The sequence below is a fragment of the Narcine bancroftii genome, chromosome 1, assembly GCF_036971445.1.
Source record: "Narcine bancroftii isolate sNarBan1 chromosome 1, sNarBan1.hap1, whole genome shotgun sequence".
In the NCBI taxonomy this organism is placed as follows: Eukaryota; Metazoa; Chordata; class Chondrichthyes; order Torpediniformes; family Narcinidae; genus Narcine; species Narcine bancroftii.
In genome coordinates this window covers 439,087,538-439,105,661 of record NC_091469.1, presented here as the reverse complement: position 1 = coordinate 439,105,661, position 18,124 = coordinate 439,087,538, and the positions used below count along the sequence as shown (strand labels likewise).

Genomic DNA, 18,124 nt, shown 5'->3' with positions numbered 1-18,124 from the left:
CACTGCTGCACCCTGCAAGTGTCCCCTGCCAAGTGCAAGGCAGCATTGGCGGCCAATTCCCACTCCACACAAGTCTATGGGTTCTGCACCTTGACCCTAACTGTTAAGGGCACGAAGTATAAATGCTTTAAATTGCTAGTAATTCCCCATCTCTGCACACCAATCATACTGGGGTTAGATTTCCAGTGTCAGCTTAAGAATGCGCTGATGCAGTTTGACAGGCCCCACCCCAAATCATGGTCAGAAATTATCAATTCCTGGAGGGCCTGCCCCCCTTCCAAATGTGGCCAATCACACACCGGAATACCATTGTGGAGAATCGACCTGTGGGCTGGCAACCCTCCGGAGCCCTCCTCTCACCCTGTTCCATAACCTCACCGCTGACTGCAAATCTGTTGCCACAAAAAGTGGGCGATACAGCCCTGAGGACAGGGAGTTCATAAAGGTCGAAGTCGGGTGGCTACTAATGGAGGATATCATAGGACCCAATAACAGCCCCTAGAGGCCACAGGTGGTGGTAGTTAAGAGTCATCAATTATAGCCAGACCATCAATAGGTCCACCCTACTGAATGCCTACCCACTCCCCGTATAGCCAATGTGGTGAACAAGATCGCCTAGTTCTGGGTCTTTATCATCTCTGATCTCGTTGGCATATCACCAGATCCCAATCCACCCAGAGGGCCATCCCTACATGGTGTTTAAGGCCAATGGCTGCCTATAGCACTTTCTGTAGGTCCCACTTAGCCTCACGAATGGAGTGTCAGTGTCCCAAAGGAAATAGACTGCATGGTGGAAGACAATAAATTAAAAGCCACATATCCCTATCTGGATTACGTCACCATCTGCGGCCGTACCAAAAAGGAATGCAATGAGAACCTGAAAAAGTTTCTGTACACCACAAGAACCCTGAACTTAACATATAATCATAAAATGTGAGTGTTCAGTACCATGCGGTTGACCATACTGGGGTACATGGTGTCATTGCCCCGACCCTGAATGCATGCACCCCCTGCTGGAACTTCCACTACCCCAGAATACCAAGGCATTAAAAATGTGCCTGGGGTTCTTCTCATACTATGTCCAGTGGATGCTCAACTATGCAGACAAAGCCCACCCCAGTAAAAAAAAGCAACCACCTTTCCTCTGTCGGCGGTGTCCCACGAGGCATTCGAGGTCATTAAAGGGGAGATTGCCAAGGCGGCCATGCACACCATTGATGAATCCATCCTTTTTTAAGTACAGAGAGATGCCTCTGACTTCACCCTGGCCAGCACGCTGAACCAAGCAGGCAGCCCGCAGCATTCTTTTTTTTTAAATATATATTTATGATTTTCCAAACTTAAACAGTTACCAACACTACCAGTGTCAATGTTAACAATATCAGCATTGACTACAATTTACTTATTTTAGAACCATAGAACACTTCAGCACAGAAATCAGGCTATTTGTCCCTTCTAGTTTGTGCTGACCATTGTTCAGCTAGTCCCAATAACCTGCTTCCATTCTATAACCCTCCAGGCCTTTCCCATACATGTATTAAACCAATTTATTCTTAAAACTCAAGATAGAGGCTGCACCCAACACATCAGGTGGCAGCTCATTCATCATTCTCTGAGTGAAGTTCTCCTTAATGTTCCCCCTAAACCTTTCCCCTTTCACCCTAAAGCCATGTCCTATAGTATTTATCTCTCTTCATCTTAGTGGAAAGAGCCTACCCACATTTACTGTCTATACCCCTCATAATCTTGTAAACCTCTATCAAATCTCCCCTTATTCTTCTACATTCAAAGGAATACAGTATTTCCCTGTAGCTCAACTCCTGAAGACCTGGCAACATCCTAGTAAATCTTCTCTGTATTCTTTCAATCTTACTAATATCCTTCCTGTTGTTAGGTGACCAAAACTGCACAATAATTCAAATTTGACCTCACCAATGTCTTAAACAACTTCAACATAACATCCCAACTCTTATACTCAATACTTTGTTTTATAAAGGCTAAGATACCAAAAGCTTTCTTTACAATCGATCTGTGACACCACCTTCAAGGAATTATGTATCTGTATTCCCAGATCCCTTTATTCCTCCACACTCCTCAGTCCTACCATTCGCTGTGCATGTCCTACCTTAGTTTGGCCTTTCAAAATACAACACCTCACACTTGTCTGCATTAAACTCCATCTGCCATTCCATTGCCCATTTTTCCAATGGTCCATATCCCTTTGCAAGCTTTGAAAGCTTTCTTCACTGTCCACAACACCTCCAATCCTTATGTCATCAACAAACCTGCTGATCCAATTTCCCACATTATCATCCAGATCTCTGATTATAGACAACAAACAACAATTGACCCAGCACTGATCCCTGAGGCACACCACTAATCACAAATCTTCAATCTGAGAAGCAATATCTACTACCACTCTATCTTCTCCCAATCACCCAATTTCAAATCCATGAATACCTAGTGTCTGAACCTTCTGAACTAACCTCCCATGTGGAACTTTTTCAAAAGCTTTACTAAAGTCCATGTAGTCAACTTAATCTTCTTTCTTGGTAACTTCCTCGAAAAACTAAGAGATTTGTTAAACACAACCTATCATGCACAAACCCATTCTGATTATCCTTAATCAACCCTTGACTGTCCAAATACCTGTATATCCAATTTCTCAGAACACCCATCAATAATTTACTTACTACTGATATCAGGCTCACCAGTCTGTAATTTTCTGTTTTACTTTTGGATCCTTTTTTAAACAGCATGAGCTACCCTCCAATCCTCCTGAACCTTACCCGTGGCTAAGGACATATTAAGTATTTCTGCCAAGATCCCTGTAATTTCTACACTCTTATCCCTCAAGGTCCAAGGGAATATCCTGTCAGGCCTGGAGGATTAATCTACCTTTACTTCTTGTAAAGCAGCAAGTACCTCCTCCTCTTTAATCTCTATAGATTCCATGACACTACTGCTTGTTTCCCTTCATTCCTTATACACGATGTTTCTCGAGTAAACACTGATGCGAAAAAAATCTGTTCAAGATCTCCCCCATCTTGTGAGTCTCCACACATAGACAACCACTCTGATCTTCTATGGGACCAAATTTGTCCCTTATTATCCCTTTGTTCTTAATGTACCTGTAGAAACTCTTGGGGTTTACCTTCAGATTATCTGCCAAAGCAACCTCGTGTCTTCTTTTGGCTTCCTAATTTCCTTCTAAGTATTCTCTTACATTTTCTATACTGTTCTGGTACCTCATTTGTCCTTTGTTGCTTATACCTGCTATAAACCTCTCTCTTCTTCTTAACCAGATTGCCAATATCCCTTGAAAACCAAGGTTCCCTATGCCCAATTAACTTTGCCTTTAATCCTGACAGGCACATGCAAACTCTGTGCTCTCAAAATGTGACCTTTGAACCCCTTCCACTTACTGAACACATCCTTGCCTGAAAACAACTTATCCCAATCCACTGTTCTTCGATTCTTTTCTCATTTCCAGTTTATCTCTCCTCTGAAGCTAACCTACAGGTTCAGTCATTCCAGCGTTTCATTTTCAATTTCAAGCAACCAATATACTCTGTATTTCCTACTTTGTTATAGTAGGATCTTGCCTTTCCTTTCCCCCATTCATCTCCTTCTTTTCAGACCTCCTCTAAACAGATTACCTTTGATTATAACAAGAATTCATAGTCTTCTTTTAGATGGCAACAAGAGCATGTGTGTCTATTGGTCTCTACTTGAGTCACAAGCATTTACCTCTTCTATTGTATACAAATCTTTTTTAATTCATATTTTTGCATTTCTAATGTAACTTCTTTGACCTGAAAGATGAACTCAGCTTTTTCTCTCTCTAAAAATGCTGCTCAAATTATTGAGTATTTCCAGGTTTACTATTTTATTTCTAGCTTTATTATTTTATTTCAGTTTTCGAACATCTGCAGTTTGTTTTTATTTTTTAATCCATCTCAATATTTTGGAGTCGTTTTATATACCTTCTATTTCAAAGGCAATATATCCAATTGCATCTGAATTCTTCCGACCACTCGGCTAAAAAGAAGCATGGGGCTCCTGGATGCAGACCAAAGATTGTTCCAGTTAACTACTGGACTCACAATACTATGCTGCAAGAAGTCCAAAGCCGTACTGCAGACCAAAGGATTACTACATGTCAAAGATATTCACAAATATTTAACCTTAATGACTGCATTGCTAGATATGAAGGCTTGATACCAGTAGCTTTCATGACCTTTCTTAAGTCAGAGAGGCCACATGCCCAATGACATCCAGCCTCCAAGAGGAAGAGGCAATCACAAACAACATTGAAAGAAAAGCGTAATCCAAAGGCAGGTATCTTACAAGCTTGGGCAGCTCACTGATCAATGGAGAGCCAGTCATAATTCTCTTCTAAAGAAAACAAGCGGAGGTCCTTGTCCTGTTCTGGGTGGAATGTGTTGGTGCTTTTGAGCTCATGACACAGTGGGACATCGTTTGAAAGGAAGTCTCATTGCAAGACCTTTTTTTTTTAAATTTAGTTTAATCCATTGAAGTTTTTTTTGTGGGGTGCAGGGGGTTAATTTCCCTGCATCTAAAGATTTTAAAAAAGTAAAGAAAAAAATATATAAAATTAAAAAAAAAGAAAACAAGCCCAATATTACAAGATTTTGTAATGAAAATTAATGATATTCTCTTTTCCTTCAAGAATTATTCTTTTTTCCTGTGATTAGATTATGTGAGCTGAACACAATATTCTGTTAGTGGCAGGGGTAGTAAATTTCAATGTTTTTTTTTATATGTATCCATCTGTCAGTGACTATTACATTATTTGTCTCTTCATGGCATAAATATCATTGCTTACCAAAATCTGCTAGTTTCAGCTCTCCTGTATCGCTGATGAGCAAGTTCTGAGGCTTTAAATCGCGATGCAAAATGTATCGCTGATGAATATAGGAGAGACCCCGCAGTAGTTGAAATAAAAAGAGCTAAAAGGGCAAGAAAAAGATACTTAGTTAGCAATAAGACTCAAAATGTCAAGATCATCTGAAAATACATTATTTAATTGAGCTGTGGAAACAATGATACACATTCAAAAATAGCTGTGATATTTCTAAAATCTTATCACCTTAAACCAATGACTGCGCATATTTTATGAGAAAGAAACCTTCCATACTTAGCTCACAGGAGCTTCGAGTCATAGGTCTCCATGGGGACGCGAGTTTCTCGGGGACTAATGGCGCTAAGGCTTCTGGGAACTGCGTCATTTCTGGGAGTTACGTGATGCGGGAAGCGCGCAGATCTCGGATATTTTAAATGACTGTATGAATGCCATTAAACTAGTCAGCTCATCAGCTGATAGTGTATCTTGTGTTCTTTGTTGTTTCACCACTCTCTTCATCCTTACAGTCAGCACTGGACCTATTTCCGTCAACTATATCAGCGGCTAGATCAGTGGTTCTCAACCTTTTTCTTTCCACTCACATACCACTTTAAATATTCCCTAAGCCATAGGTGCTCTGTTATTAACAAAGGATTGCATAAGGTGGTATGTGGGTGGAAAGAAAATTTGAAAACCATTGTTTGAATTGTACCTAAGTGACTCGTTATGTGCAGGGTTTCATAACTCCAAAGGAAATGGGACAAAGACAATTTTTCCTCAAGCAAAATATTTCAGTAACAATTGGGTCTAGAGCAGTGATTCTCAACCTTCCCTTCCCACTCACATCCCACTTGAAGCAATCCCTTACTAATCACAGACCACCAATGGCATAGGGATTACTTCAAGTGGGATGTGAGTGGAAAGAAAAAGGTTGAGAACCACTGGGCTAGATGACCATGGGTTAGTGTGATGATACAACCACCAGCCTACTGCAGGGGGCAATTTCTGTACCTGCAGGAAGACCACCTAAAGGGCTGACTCCACTTGGCTGGTGGTCAATCAGCTGACCTGAATATAATCCTGAGCCTGCCACTCTTGAGCCAGTCACATGGGGAGCCACCAAGGCATGAACTGGTGTTCAGACTTTTACTGGAATAAAGCCTGTTGTACAGTCTTTTGAGTTTGTGCTTGCTTGCTTCTACCTCAGCACACCACAGTTAGCAATCAACCTGGCCAAATGCCAGTTAGGCCTCGCATCAATCAATTTACTCGGGCACCGCATCAATCAGCACGGAGCAGTTCCACTATCTTCCAAGGTACATTTCCATTTTTCATGACCTCTATTTCCTCATGACAAAATGGCCTAGGTTTCCACACAATTAAATGCTGACCTCTTTCAAAATGGACCTATTTTCTTTTATCAGTCATCATTAAACATGGATATAACCATGTGGACCAATAGCAAAAGGGACAGCTTGGCAAGGAAAAATGTCTGGCTCACTCTTTTTTGCTAATTCATCTCTTGTTTGAAGTGTCATTCCTTTTTTTTTAAAAAAAAAATAGCATCAACTCTTGAATACTGTTGGACATATTTCAATATTCAAGAAGACCCAAAGTGAAGATTGAATATACTTTGGCAAGTTCAAAGAACCATCTTTAGTTTCAGCTCTGGTTTGTGAAGAATTTGGAAATTTCTAAGTGGTTCTGGTAGTGAACACAGAAATATTGCTGCCACAAATAATCTGAAGGATTACATGGAGCACTGACACCCATCTACTTGGTTATTTGAATTGGCTTGATTGAACTTGAACATTCTTTCCTACTTACATGCTGAGACATCACTGTGCTCTGAATAAATCAAGGAAATGCAAATCGACTCCCTAAATTTTAACTGGTCACAGAAAAGCCCAATAATGCAACTACACATAAATTGGTCTGTAGTACTATTAAAGGAAGTTAGAACCAAAGTCTATTTTTAAACCCAATTGATTTAATCATAGCGGATCATGTTAAGATGGATGCAGCACAAATACAAGCCTAGAAACAGAAATAAATGACTAAGACCAACATTTTGAAGAAGCAAATAGTCCCAAAATCAGAAAACTCAAGAGGGAAAAGAATTTGAAGAGCTTTCAACAACATAGTCGTGAGAGTCATGGCCCACAAAAATTCAACATGGCAGCTATACAATTAATTCAAAAGATGGCATATTCTAGAATGACCTGGAGATTTTCATTTTCCTGAGTGGTGAAATAACTATCATTAATTTAAATCTATTTGAGGGATTTCCATTAAGGAATGCAAATCGGATTAACTACATATTGATGACAAGACTTTCAGTCCATTTCTTGTGCCACTGAGTCTAGATCTTTGCCACAACAACTGCTGGGATCACTCTGCCATTTTATCCTGGAATGGTGATTTATTTCCTTGAAGATCAGCATCACATTTTCCACATCTGGCCCACTTAAAGTTTATCCTGTAATCAACATCAAGAAGATTATCTACCTAGTGTTGCATTCCAATTTGTGGGACATCATTGTCCACAAATTGACGCCCAAGTTCCCCATTTCATAAATTTACCATAATCCTAAAGTTCTCAGCTGTAAATCATTTTGAAATGCTTCAAGTTATGAAAAAAAAATCCACAGGATAAATAGAAATCTTTTGTTTCCCACAACCAGTGTTTTGACTGTTTTTCACTCCTCAAATGTACATCCATTTTATTCGATCTATCCATTAGCTGCAATGAAAAAGTAAGCTGTGTGAGGAATGTGCTGAGGTTAAGAGATGTTAAGATTACTAACAATTGTAACAGTTACCTTGACAACACAAATTACCCATTTATCCATACTAGTTTACAAATAGGCAGATCCATTTCTCAAGTCTGATATACAGTTACTCAGTCACATTTCAATGCCGTCTGTGATCCTTATCTATTTACTGACGTTCTCCATTTTATCGTGCAGATACAATGGTATGAACGCTTTGTTACTAAATCATCCAAAATGGGTACAGAAGAATCTAACAGGATTTATATCACTGCAAATACAATATGTACAACTGCTAATTTAAGAAGACTGATCTATAGTCATTACACTGATTAGCATTCAGCCAGAGGTAGATTTGCAGTTACTTTATTACCCATTTCATTCTGTTAGAGTCATGACAGATGGATGGCGGAGGCGGATAAACAAGCAGGAGTGCAAACACAAGAGGATGCAGCTGCTGAAGGCATTTGCAATGCCATCGTCGATAATAACCAAATTACTGGGCATTGCCGACAAACTCACTGGCAAGAATAGAGTATCTACACATATACACCTTTAAGTGCACTCCCTCATAGGTAAGCATCCATATACATTTTGAACAGGTTTCAAAAAAAAAATCAATAGTTATAATAAATTAGTATAACTACGGTTGTGCCTTTGAATTGGTAATGATTTATTTGCCCAAAATTATTCTCAAATCACTTGCCTAACCAGATGTTCTGTTTGTATTTTAAACATCTGAATATTGTGAGACTATTGATTGTTGATATCCAGAGAAAACTGGCTGGCCTCAAAGAACAAAGTCTGTACCTGTGTACAAGGAATTAAAGCAGCAAGTGGAAATGTTGCTCTTTGTTGAAGGTTGTATACTATAAATGTAAAGAAATTTTGCTGCAACTTTGATGAGACTAACTAATTTTCAATTTTAATCTAACAAGAAAGGGCATACTTGCCTTGAAAGCTGAAAACAAAGATTCACTGGACAAATTCTTGGTATGAGGGGGTTGACTTATGGAGAAACACTGAACATAATAGGAAGTTTAAAAGAATGAAATGAAACATAAGGATTATATGAAAGATTTTGTGGGGTGCACTGACAGGAAAAAAAAAAACTGAGGATATTTCTCTGGGTAGGGGAGTCAAGAACTGGAGAAGATGGCATCAAAATAAAGATCCATCATTTAACAACGAGAGGAAAATAATTTCTTTCCTGAAGGTGGTAAGTCTTTGAATTGAGACACAAATTCTTCTTGCCCAAATGGACAACCCTTCCTTTAGTAAGCTCCATCTGCCATCTTCTTACCTATTCTGAAGTTCCTTACTCTTCTAAACTGTAAACTAGTGGTTTTCAAACTTTTTCTTTCCTCTCACATACCACTTTAAGTAATCCCTATGCCATAGCTGCTCTGTGATTAATTATTGATTACTTAAAGTGGTAAGTGAGTGGGAAAAAAGGTTGAGAACCACTGCTCCAGACCCAATTGCTACTGAAACATTTTTCTTGTGAAAAATGATCATTGGTCCATTTCCTTTGGAGTTATGAAAACATGCACATAACAGTGGTTTTCAAACTTTTTCTTTCCATTCACATACCACCTTAAGTGGTATACTCTGGCTTCCTTCCACCATTCAAAATGTAAGGGGGTTGTAGGTTAATTGGGGCATTTGGGTTGCACAGGCTCATGGGCCAGAAGGACCTGTTACCATACTGTACGACTAAATTTTTTTTTAAATCTAAAAAACTTATAATTCAAAATCACCAACCATGATTTGTAGTGTGTCAGGGTTGACCTTCACTAGTTTACTGACCACATAATGTAGCTCTGCAAGAGATCGCTAATAATCGGTATCAGGATGGATATAAACTCTAGTGAGAAACACTGATGAGAACTTGGGATAGATAGAATGGTCCGTAGTTGAGATACGTTCCAAGGAAGTAGAGCAGGAGGTTGACATGACCACAACATCCGTGCACCAGCCAGTATTAACTAAAAAGCATACACTGCCCCTGCTCTCTTTGCCAGAATCCGAGTTCCAATTCAGTCTGTGAATGGTGAAACCTACTGATCGGATTGTGGCATCTGGGGTGTTTTCCATTAGGCAGATCTCAGTGCAGCAAGCAACTGAGATTTGTCTCACCTACCTCGAACAGCCTTGCCCTGAGGTCAGAAATTTTATTTTCTAATGACTAGACATTTGACAGTTGTATGGACATTAGGGGAGGTCTCATTCCCCAAGCTTTAAGTCCAGTTTGGATTTCATTTCATCATTTTAATGTTACATTTCCCCATACCTAATAACCAACAGGCTGAGTCTTTCTAGAAGTTTTGGTTTCATTTGCAGCTTTACTGGTCACCATTTTGTAGGCTCGTACCATTTTTTTTAATGAAGAAAGTATGCTCTTCCTTGCAATGATGGTGAGTGAAATATGAGTGTAATCAATGATAATGGCAGTGAAAACAATAAAATAGCATGCAGTTACAAACACAGGATTTAAATTTCAACATCCAATGATTTTTCCCAGAAAGAGCTCCGAGAACAGAGTGGATTTGTCAAGTTGGATTATTTCCCTTGACAAATATATTCTTTTTTTTAAATCAGTGAATTGTGTCATTTTGATGACTTAATTGGACAACATTTTTTAATGCTCATCCATAGCTATGTACTTCTATCAAAATAGCTTCACTGTTACATTTACTTTCAGACACAGCTCACTGTCAAAGTGAAATGAACTGCAGAATTAATTGACCAGCATCCAGTCCAAATGTTCCTGAATACATTTACATGATTGTAATCTTTGCCTTGAATTAATTTGACAATAGCTACCTCTGCCCGCTACAATTGATGGCAGCATCAATAAAACTATAAGAACTAAATTTTGTCTGCTAATCTAAAAATCGGCTGCAAACTATACATTTGAAGTTTAACTTTTCAGAACATTTTTACCACTGTGGTGTCATGAGATTAAAAACAATCTGTTTTGATCATTGCACAAGAACAATATCGTGTCACATTATTTAAGAGTGAAAAGACATTTACAAACCACATGCACAAGTCTAAAAACTTAGTAAGGAATAAATTAACTGACTGTTTATCTAAAGCAAATATTCCAAAACTTGTAATTAAGTGACTTAAATGAAAAGGGCAGGAAAAGCTCCAATCTCATGTCTTAAAGTAATGTGGAAATGAAAAGCCATTTAATTCTAACAGCATCTGTACCACCCAATGAGATTCTGATTTTCTAATCTTCTCTCTCCACCATCTGTAAAAGAGGCCCTTAATTTGGCATAACATTCATTTAATGGTAATACACCTGCTTGCTCTCTGGCCTGTGAATGAAAAATAGAAATTTATTTAACTGCTATGACGCTCAAAGCTACTCAATTAGCATATCAACTGCATCAGGGAAAAGGTTGCTCCATCCCAGCACCCATTCTGCCATTTCATTATATGCCCCATCTGCCAAATGTTCCAGTCATAATATGGGCATATATACTTGGGTTTAAATAATGGCATAAAGCAAGTCGAAAAGCTCCAGGCAATAAATGGAGCATTAATAATAGAAATATACAAGCTGCTAAATGTTCATATGGGTCGGAGATGTTCTAATCCAAATTGCATTAAAAAGTTCACTACATTAATATATTCACAACACTTTAATTCTGAAAGGTAAAAACAGAAAGTTAAATTGTGGATAATCTGAAAAATTCTAGTAAAAATCTGTTGTTATTGTGTATTGAAACCTCATTGCTAGATTAGTCTAGAACAGTGGTTCTCAACCTTTTTCTTTCCACTTATATACAACTTTAAGTAATCCTATGTATTTGTTAAGTCAAATTTTTGATTAATTTAACATAATTTGTTATCCTCATGCTAAATATGGTGGCACTGCCAGAGGTCCTACGGACCTGGGAAGGTGGGGAGCAGAGACACAGCGATGCTCCGCAGGGTTCTACCACCCGGTCCTAAAGCCAACAATTCTGTATGTGCTTTAAATGCCCTGCTAAATAAATCGTTTTTTTTTAATTCTGCTCTGTGATTAGTAAGGGATGGCTAAAGGGGTATGAGAGTGGGAAGGGAAGGTTGTTACCCAATTGTTACTGAAATATTTTGCTTGAGAAAAATTGTCATTGGCCCATTTCCTTTGGAGTTATGAAACCGTGCACATAACGATTAAAACAGTGGTTTTCAAACTTTTTCTTTCCACCCAGATACCACTTTAAGCAATCTTTTATTAATAACAGAGCATCTATGGCATAGGGATTACTTAAAGTGGTATGTGAGTGGAAATAAAAAAGGTTGAGAACCACTGGTCTAGAATCTAATGTACATTTTAAATTCTCTCAGTTCTCAACCCATGGATAACACACAATGCAATGTGAAGATATATACAATCTTTTTAAATTAACAGCAAAGAAAGAAAGAGGAAAAAGTTAATAAAGCAGAACACAAAAGTGCTGGAGAAAGTCAGGTCATGCCGCCACATCCATGGAAAGCAATGATTCAGCTCTGAGCCCTTCCTCAGGCATGCCAAAAGTGAGGCAATGCCAAAAAGGGAGAGGAGCACAGGCTGGCAAGTGATAGGTGGATATAGGCCGTGGTGGTGTGGGGGGGGTGGGGAAGGGGTTGGTGGGAGAAGAAAAAGCCGAGAGGTAATGGTGGAGGGGACAGAGGGCTGAGAAAGATAGTTCTCTGACAGGAGAAAGGAAGTTACATGGTTGAAAACTGCAGGAAGGAACTGAGCGGGCTGAGGGAAAGCAAGACGCCAGGGGCAATCTCTCTGTGACTTTCTCGTCTATTCATCTCTTTGCACCAATTACTCGCTTTTGTCATCGCAAGAAGTGCTATGGTTTCACCCACAGTTCCTCTCTCACTACCATTCAGGGCCCCAAATAGTCCTCACCAGTGAGGCAACATTTCATTAGTGAATCTGAAGGGATTATTTACTGTATCCAGTGTTCTTGATGCAACCTGTTCTATAATTGGGGAGACTGGATGCAGGTTGGGAGATCACTTTGTTGAGCATTTTGGTTCTGACTGCTCACTTCAATTCCACACCTCATTGCCACACTGTCTGTCCATGGCTTCATCTGCTGCCAAACTGAGGTTATCCATAAATTGGAGGAATAACATCTGGTATCCCATCTCGGCAGTCTCCAACTAGACAGCATCTATTTTCAATAACCCCATCCTCCTCAAGGTCTCTCTCTTTCCCTCATTTTTCCAGCTCCCCATCCCTTTCCCAATCAGAAAGCTACCCTTCCTCGCCCTCTGCCCTCTCTCCCAATCACTTCCCAGCTTTCCCCCCCCCCTTCCATTTGTATCTGCATTCACTATTACCTCTTATCTGTTAGACTATGCTTCTGCCCTTTCCCTCCCTCCATCTTTTTAACTCAGTATCTAACTAATTTTCAACTCTTCTGAAGAAGGGCTTGGGTCCAAAACCTTGACGCCCCCTTACTTCCTCTCGATGCTGTGTGATCTGCTGAGTTTCTCTAGCAGTTTTACATATTGCACTCGACCCCAGAATCTGCAGATTTTCTTATTTACCTAATATAAATACTAGTCTCTTTCTTTTGCTTCCAAATTATGAAAGAGTGATAACTTGGTCTATCATCCCAAATTATGGTGCAGTCGCACATCAGCTTGGGGAAAAAAAAAATCAATAAAAGAGAAAAATCTCCAAAGCAAATTCAAAATTCTGTATATTTTGGCATAAAAGTCGACCTTCAGATAGGATGGGTTTCCATTTTCATGGTTTTATCATATATCAGGCATACAAGATGACCCCCCCCCCACCAATTTTCTGCAAGGAACGTGCTGAAGACTGCCATCCAGGCATCCCAGCAACAAACCAAACTTTGAACACCCTAATCACCAAATTACAAATCTGTAAAGTAAAAAAACCTTTGCTTCTGGCCAGAAAGATGCCAAACAGTGTTGGGTCCAAGTCTTCAGCATCAGCTGGAGTCAGCAAAAGCATTTCTCAACAGAAGTGGGGACCTCGGGCTCTGGGTGGGTTGTGGAGGTGGCGGGGAGGTGTCAGGGAGCGGCGGGGAGGTGTCAGGGAGCGGCGGGGAGGTGTCAGGGAGCGGCGGGGAGGTGTCAGGGAGCGGCGGGGAGGTGTCAGGGAGCGGCGGGGAGGTGTCAGGGAGCGGCGGGGAGGTGTCAGGGAGCGGCGGGGAGGTGTCAGGGAGCGGCGGGGAGGTGTCAGGGAGCGGCGGGGAGGTGTCAGGGAGCGGCGGGGAGGTGTCAGGGAGCGGCGGGGAGGTGTCAGGGAGCGGCGGGGAGGTGTCAGGGAGCGGCGGGGAGGTGTCAGGGAGCGGCGGGGAGGTGTCAGGGAGCGGCGGGGAGGTGTCAGGGAGCGGCGGGGAGGTGTCAGGGAGCGGCGGGGAGGTGTCAGGGAGCGGCGGGGAGGTGTCAGGGAGCGGCGGGGAGGTGTCAGGGAGCGGCGGGGAGGTGTCAGGGAGCGGCGGGGAGGTGTCAGGGAGCGGCGGGGAGGTGTCAGGGAGCGGCGGGGAGGTGTCAGGGAGCGGCGGGGAGGTGTCAGGGAGCGGCGGGGAGGTGTCAGGGAGCGGCGGGGAGGTGTCAGGGAGCGGCGGGGAGGTGTCAGGGAGCGGCGGGGAGGTGTCAGGGAGCGGCGGGGAGGTGTCAGGGAGCGGCGGGGAGGTGTCAGGGAGCGGCGGGGAGGTGTCAGGGAGCGGCGGGGAGGTGTCAGGGAGCGGCGGGGAGGTGTCAGGGAGCGGCGGGGAGGTGTCAGGGAGCGGCGGGGAGGTGTCAGGGAGCGGCGGGGAGGTGTCAGGGAGCGGCGGGGAGGTGTCAGGGAGCGGCGGGGAGGTGTCAGGGAGCGGCGGGGAGGTGTCAGGGAGCGGCGGGGAGGTGTCAGGGAGCGGCGGGGAGGTGTCAGGGAGCGGCGGGGAGGTGTCAGGGAGCGGCGGGGAGGTGTCAGGGAGCGGCGGGGAGGTGTCAGGGAGCGGCGGGGAGGTGTCAGGGAGCGGCGGGGAGGTGTCAGGGAGCGGCGGGGAGGTGTCAGGGAGCGGCGGGGAGGTGTCAGGGAGCGGCGGGGAGGTGTCAGGGAGCGGCGGGGAGGTGTCAGGGAGCGGCGGGGAGGTGTCAGGGAGCGGCGGGGAGGTGTCAGGGAGCGGCGGGGAGGTGTCAGGGAGCGGCGGGGAGGTGTCAGGGAGCGGCGGGGAGGTGTCAGGGAGCGGCGGGGAGGTGTCAGGGAGCGGCGGGGAGGTGTCAGGGAGCGGCGGGGAGGTGTCAGGGAGCGGCGGGGAGGTGTCAGGGAGCGGCGGGGAGGTGTCAGGGAGCGGCGGGGAGGTGTCAGGGAGCGGCGGGGAGGTGTCAGGGAGCGGCGGGGAGGTGTCAGGGAGCGGCGGGGAGGTGTCAGGGAGCGGCGGGGAGGTGTCAGGGAGCGGCGGGGAGGTGTCAGGGAGCGGCGGGGAGGTGTCAGGGAGCGGCGGGGAGGTGTCAGGGAGCGGCGGGGAGGTGTCAGGGAGCGGCGGGGAGGTGTCAGGGAGCGGCGGGGAGGTGTCAGGGAGCGGCGGGGAGGTGTCAGGGAGCGGCGGGGAGGTGTCAGGGAGCGGCGGGGAGGTGTCAGGGAGCGGCGGGGAGGTGTCAGGGAGCGGCGGGGAGGTGTCAGGGAGCGGCGGGGAGGTGTCAGGGAGCGGCGGGGAGGTGTCAGGGAGCGGCGGGGAGGTGTCAGGGAGCGGCGGGGAGGTGTCAGGGAGCGGCGGGGAGGTGTCAGGGAGCGGCGGGGAGGTGTCAGGGAGCGGCGGGGAGGTGTCAGGGAGCGGCGGGGAGGTGTCAGGGAGCGGCGGGGAGGTGTCAGGGAGCGGCGGGGAGGTGTCAGGGAGCGGCGGGGAGGTGTCAGGGAGCGGCGGGGAGGTGTCAGGGAGCGGCGGGGAGGTGTCAGGGAGCGGCGGGGAGGTGTCAGGGAGCGGCGGGGAGGTGTCAGGGAGCGGCGGGGAGTTGTCAGGGAGCTGTGGGGAGGTGTCAGGGAGCGGTGGGGAGGTGTCAGGGAGCGGTGGCTCCGGCAGTAGGGAAGTGTTTCCTGGGCTACCTTATACATCGAATCTACGTCAAGGTGCTTCCAGGGTCATCTTATAAGCTGAATCTACGTCGAGCGGTTTTAGAGTTGAATTTAAGGTCTCATTTTTGTATCAGGCATATAAGCCAACCTTGATTTTTGAGGGTTTCACAGGTGACTTATACACCAAAATACATGGCAAATCTTAGCAGATTTTTCCAAGTCTCTGAAGCAATCAACAAAATTGAGAAAATACAACATTTGTACAACAAGTGCAAGCACCAGTTATAATGGGCTTTGAGACTCAGTTCCATCCTCACTTGCCTGCCTTTTTCCACTTTTGCTCCAGGAGGAACTATTGATCATCACTCAGCATTTTCAAAGAGGTGACAAATATCAGGAATTTAAACAAACTCATTTGTCAGTGCAGTTGAGAAAAGCAATGCTATTAAATTAATGCAATGCACCTGATAAGGTTAACCTTGAAAATGATAAAATGTATTTTTGAAGGCATCCTTCAAGGTGATTAGATTTATCCTTGATGTGAGCTTTACTGAAAAAATAATGTATAAAAATGCAAAAGAAAATAATCAATCATTTAATGAAACTTAATTCCATCCTGCTAACCTTGTAAGGTGCAACAAAATTAACATTCAAAAATAAATGGGCAAATTTCTGATTCTGTAGTAAATAGGCCAGAAAACACAAGAATGTTCAAAACTGCATGTGGAAGACTTGACAATGATTTTAAAATGGTGAAGCAAACTCAATAACTCAGTGTTTATGGCTTTTCTAGATTTTATGTCCTTGTCCCACAATTTTTTTTTAAAGATTGTGCAGTCAATAGATTTCACGAAGATGCATTTGTCTCACATTTGCTGCAGATGACAATTGAAATTTCCTTTCAGTGAACAAGGCAGAGGACATACAGATTAGTGTGGGCGTAGGAAGGGGTGTTGAAATGATATTCAAGCAGAAGCTCAAGAAAGCTGCTGTTGATAGACTGCCGATGCTCCACAAGACAGTAGCCAGCGAGGAGGAGGCGACTATATTTCAGAAATTCTGGAAATGAAAGTTTCACCCTGAAAACAGATGCAGCAAATCATGAGACACAGAGGAAGTGACAGTGTATTTACAGGCAATAGAGTGGGTGTAGTTGAGGTAGCTATGAGAGTCAGTGGATTTGTCTCTTCTTTGGCTTGGCTTCGCGGACGAAGATTTATGGAGGGGGTAAAAAAGTCCACGTCAGCTGCAGGCTCGTTTGTGGCTGACCAGTCCGATGCGGGACAGGATTTGTAGTAGACAGATAAATCCTGAAGACATCTTAGGAGATAAACCATTCACCGCTATCTATTATGAACCCACTGATTTCCACAGCTATCTTGACCAATCCTGTTTCTTAGAAGGATGCTATTCCTTGCTCTCAGTTTCTATCCTCTCACCATCTGGCTTCATCAGACATCACCCCTTCCCTATCTGGTTCCATGTCACTTTCTAGTCTGTCTTTACCATCAACTCCCCTGCCCCTAAGGCCTCTGCCAATTTTTCTCATCTACTTCCTCCTGTCACTGTCACCATGTGTCTTAAAATCACCCCCCCCCCCACTCCATCTGCTTATCACATCAACTGAGAATCAACCTATTGAGCCTTCCTTGTATCGCTTCCCATACAAACACTTCCTTCCTTAAAAACAGGGGCCATGTTTGCACATACAATCCAAGGGATGTCTCATCCGCAGTGTGTAAAGTCTACAGTGTCCACCGTTTTAAATCCTTCAATCTTCCAAATCATTTACTTTACCTGTATGTCAACCCTTGGCCTCGTGCACTAACTCTCAAGTCACTGACAATCACTCCGCCACCTCAGGTTCTCCTCACAACTTGTTTCTCCACCTATCTTTGCATCATCAACAAAGATGATAACAGGGCCTATCAGTTATCAATATATCAGAAACATCCACCCATCTCTAACATTAATTCTGGGAATGACCAGCAAGTCAGGCTATATTAGCAGATGGTGGGGGTTACAGAAACTAGTGCACAATCACTGCTCCAATATCTGTATTCAAATTCTAATTTGGTAATTCAAGCATTTTAAGAATGAAACTCAGCCCAGTATTTGTTAAGTCAAATTTTTGATTAATTTAACATAATTTGTTATCCACTTGCTAAATATGGTGGCACTGCCAGAGGTCCTACGGACCTGGGAAGGTGGGGAGCAGAGACACAGCGATGCTCCGCAGGGTTCTACCACCCAGTCCTAAAGCCAACAATTCTGTATGTGCTTTAAATGCCCTGCTAAAGGAATCAAGTTTTTTTTTTAAATTCTGCAACCATGGGGTCTGTGCGCATGATAATGGCACCTGTGCTGGGCAGCGTATCGCAAGGCAATGCAGACTCTGGGGAACAGCGAACTGGCTCAGGGAACTGGAAACCAAGATATCTGAAGGACTTTCGC

The 18,124-nt window shown here is 43.7% G+C and overlaps 1 protein-coding gene across 5 annotated transcripts in view; it reads right to left on the bottom strand.

Annotated features, from left to right (window-relative positions):
* The window catches only part of cdk14 (cyclin dependent kinase 14), a 776,693-nt gene that overhangs the window by 394,186 nt on the left and 364,383 nt on the right, over positions 1-18,124 (bottom strand). For all 5 annotated transcript variants that reach the window (XR_011350130.1, XM_069914351.1, XM_069914354.1 and 2 more), the window contains one exon: positions 4,850-4,973. Coding sequence is in view for 4 of the 5 variants with exons in the window: in XM_069914351.1 (XP_069770452.1) it covers positions 4,850-4,973 (124 nt within the window). In the remaining variant the exon portion in view is untranslated. The remainder of the gene's footprint in view (positions 1-4,849; positions 4,974-18,124) is intronic.